We start from the raw sequence: 4,201 nt of genomic DNA on the forward strand, positions 1-4,201 counted from the left end.
TGGATCAGGCCTAACCCGGCAGTTGGACATCCCCTAAGGGGTCCCAGATTGGAGAGGGTGCAGGCTGGGCTGAGGGCCCCCCCCCCCCCCCCGAGTGCACAAATTTTTGTGCACCGGGCCTCTAGTATATATATAAAAGCTTAAGTGACTGTTCAACCGAATGACCGGTAGCTATTATGTGCACTGACCACCAGGGGGCAGACACTCCAACCGGTAGGTTAGCTCGCTGCCGGGGTCCAGCAGATCAGGACTGGGCAAGATGGGCCAGATATGCCCTGTAGCCCTCCCACAGTCCCTCCCAGACGGCCAACCTCCTGCAGTCCCTCCCTGGCCCTATCAGCCCCTGAAATGGGCTGAACACACCCTGGAGCCCTCCCACGGTCCCTCCCCAGCCCCAACCATGCATTGGTGGTGTCCCGTATTGTGAGAGGGCGGAGGCCAGGCCGAGGGACCCCACCGGTGCATGAATCCATGCACCCGGCCTCTAGTTAATTATAAAAAATGAGTTTGATGAATCCTGAATGATGATCCTGAGATTCAGTCCAGAACTTATGGAAGAACCATGGACTATAGTTAAGAACCTGAGACTGGTATTTTTTTTGTGGGAACAGCATCAGGGTAGATGCCTTTGTCTTAACCTTTGAAAGTGGGCATGTGCACATTTAAATCTTGCAAGATTGGTCTATCTCTTCCATGTTCAGGTAACAGCTGCTGACCTTTTGTACAGGGAAGAGGTTGGGCTAGTTCATTCTCCCTATAGTCCATAGCAGCAGGTTCCTCATATAATATTGATTTGATGGATTAGTCTTAACATGGTAGTAACATGCTTCGTGGCTGTAATACTGCCCTAGACTAAAAATAACTTGCTACTAAATTTCCCAAAGGTTTTGTTTTTTGTTTTTTTTTGTATAATATGGCTTCTTTTGGAGAAGTTGGACCAGATACTTCTAAAGTTTCTTTTCCAAGATGGCACTAAGTCATCTATCTATCTATCTATCTATCTATCTATCTCTGTCTATCTTAAAATTCTGCCTTTTATTTCTATAGAAAGTCCTGGCTCTACTTAGCTCTGACCCCATCTCCAGGGCTACCAGTAGGTAGACAAGTGCTGGGTGCTGGTATAGGAGGCATCAATATTTTCATTGGTCATTTTGTTGAGATTTCAGTAGTCATATATGGGATTAGTTTAAAATGCTGCAGTTGGTTTTACTTGGCTATTTTACTTGATTACTTAAGTACCAGTTAAACATTGATACATGTATCACAAGAAATGTGATAATATGAAGTTATATAGTCTACTAGGAAAAATAATTTCCTAACATTTATAAACATTAAACAGCTAATGCTATCTTAGCACAAGTGTTATTCACTCAACAAGTAATTTTTGAGTGTCTACCATGTGTCAGGCCTGTACTACACACTGGCTAGATGAGGTAGAAACATAGCATTGGGACTGAGAGGTTATATTACCTATTGGCTGTTCTGCAGACATCAGCCTAGTCTAAAGCAGTGGCTCTCCAAGGCTTTGGGCTCAGACTGGTAACCTTTAATGCAGCGGTTCTCAACCTGTGGGTCGCAACCCTTTTGGGGCTCGAACGACCCTTTCACAGAGGTCGCCTAAGACCATCGGAAAACACATATATAATTACATATTGTTTTTGTGATTAATCACTATGCTTTAATTATGTTCAATTTGTAACAATGAAAATACATCCTGCATATCAGATATTTACATTATGATTCATAACAGTAGCAAAATTACAGTTAGAAGTAGCAATGAAAATAATTTTATGGTTGGGGGCCACCACAACATAAGGAACTGTATTAAAGGGTCGCAGCATTAGGAAGGTTGAGAACCACTGCTTTAATGTTTATTGTGAACTCTAAAAAGCTTTTGTTTATGTGCATTGTATCTGTTGATACCATGTTAGTTAAAACTGATGTAGATTTGAGAATATTAGTTTAATAAGATGTGACAATAATACATTTATTACATATTAAGTAACATTTTTCTGAAAAATATTTGCCATAATCAAAAAAAATCATGAGAAAATAGGCATTGTTCTACAATTTGCAAATCTCTTTAATGTGTGGCCGAATGTCTGTTTATAATTAATCTCATTTTTTTTAATACAGGGGAAAAAACTTTGTTGATGAGCTCAATGAATTTTCTCCTAGACAAGCATCATGAGTAGTCAGAAATAGTCATAAGATTGCTTAGTGGACTTTGGAATGAGAACGGGGGAATCAGTTGAGTGACCTCCAATAGTGGTACACATGCCATAGGGATTGACTAGTGGCCAGGGAATGTCATTCATGTAATAGATGCTTGCTTAGTAAACATTTGTTGGATGGTACTTTAATCCCTAAGAGGTTTTGGGGTGGTTTCACTACTGGTGCTTTACCTCTTCACTATACTTCAACCAATAAATTGAGTTGTGTGAAGCACTTTTACGGCACAACTAGGTTACGTCTCTGAGTCTGGAGAATGAAAGGGAAGATTCTGTAGTATTTTCTCCCAGAATTTAAATTGTTTTGTAGCAGGGCTGTTGCTAGTACAAATTCATTAATGGAATATGCCACGTTTTGTGATTGTAAGTAATGCAGGTGCAAGAACTGGCACACCATTGAAAATGTCATTAGAACCAGCTAGCACTTTAGTGGTTACTTAAGTACCAGTTAAACATTGATACATATGTCACAACTAGAAATGTAATAATATGAAGTTATATAGTATACTAGGATAAATAATAATTTCCTAACATTTGTTCCTCTCATCTCTCAGTTGTCTTCAGCTGTTCTGAAGTACAAGACCTTTTAAATCACTGTAGATATGGACAAAGAAGAAAGGAAGACTATCAATCAGGGTCAAGAAGATGAAATGGTAACCAGTATTTATTATTTACTTATAAAGTGTGAAGAATTTATCTCTGCAATTTATTGTGCTAGGGAAGTAGAAAAGTAAATTAAAAAAACAAAACACAGCTAAGTCAATGTGTTTTCCTCATCCTGACTGTGTTTTTTAATTGGGATTATGTAACATTTCTATTTGTTTTAGAATAATTCCTATTTCACTTCTGAACTGTTAAAACCTAGAGGAAAGAAGTATGTTTTTTCATTTGGTAATTTGAGAAGTTATGTTAGCTAATGCTTAAAATATAATTCCAAATCCAAGATTTCTAATTTTTATTTATAAAATGTTGAAAATCAGCTTAATTTAAAAAACACACTTTTCAACTCTTCTGTGTGTGGCTGATGGAAGGAGATAGAGTTGTCAGATAAAAAGAAGGTAGGGAAAGAGTAGGTTTACAATTGTTAAATGGAAAATAAGACGTTCATTAATAAATAATAATACAAGAATAAACTGTTTTGAGTACTTACAACTGTAAACCTACTTTTGCTCTACCCTGTATAAGACTCCCTGTTAAATATTAAATGTGGATTTCAGATAATCAAGGAATACATTTTTAGTAGAAGCATGTCCCTAATATTGCAGAGGGCAACAACAAAATTACTTGTTTTTTATCTGAAATTTGAATTTAAATAGGCCCTTTGCATTTTCATTTGCTAAATTTGGCAGCCCTTGTTAGGGTAACTGAAACAATTTGAATAATTTGGGTCAGAAGGTCAGATTGATCAGTAACAGTAGTATTGGGACAATTAGTTAAAGATTTGAAAAAAAAATAAAGTTAAAACTTAACTAAATGCAACATGATATTCTAAATTATATCCTTAAACAAAAAAAAGACAGTGAAAAAAAATGGTGAAATTCTAATAAAAACAAGATTTACTTAATATAATATACAGTGTTAATACTTTTTATTCTTTTAATATATACTAGTATTTTTATTGATTTCAGAGAGGAAGGGAGAAGGAGAGAGAGATGGAAACATCAATGATAAGAGAGAATCATTGATCGGCTGCCTCTTGCACACCTCCCTACTGGGGATCAAGTCTGCACATGTGCCCTGACCAAGAATTGAACCGTGACCACCTGGTTCATAGGTCGATGCTCAACCACTGAGCCATGCTGGCTGGGCTAATCTTATCTTATAACAAGAAAAGTTCTAGAAGAATTCAAAAGATAAATGTAAAAATGGAATTATAAAAGTTCTAGGAATGTATATTAAATGTAAATATACTATATCAGTGGGAAAGTATTATGTTACTAACTAGAGGCCTGGTGCACGAAATTCGTGCA

The 4,201-nt window shown here is 37.1% G+C and overlaps 1 protein-coding gene across 3 annotated transcripts in view; it reads left to right on the top strand.

The window, feature by feature from the left end:
• ATP13A3 (ATPase type 13A3) overlaps positions 1-4,201 on the top strand; it is a 112,130-nt gene that overhangs the window by 28,585 nt on the left and 79,344 nt on the right. For all 3 annotated transcript variants that reach the window (XM_005873195.2, XM_005873196.2, XM_014545316.1), the window contains exon 2: positions 2,786-2,884. In XM_005873195.2, the coding sequence (XP_005873257.1) occupies positions 2,834-2,884 (51 nt within the window). In that variant the 5' untranslated portion in view covers positions 2,786-2,833. The remainder of the gene's footprint in view (positions 1-2,785; positions 2,885-4,201) is intronic.

The sequence above is a fragment of the Myotis brandtii genome, unplaced genomic scaffold (genome assembly GCF_000412655.1).
Source record: "Myotis brandtii unplaced genomic scaffold, ASM41265v1 scaffold4, whole genome shotgun sequence".
NCBI classification, from domain to species: Eukaryota; Metazoa; Chordata; class Mammalia; order Chiroptera; family Vespertilionidae; genus Myotis; species Myotis brandtii.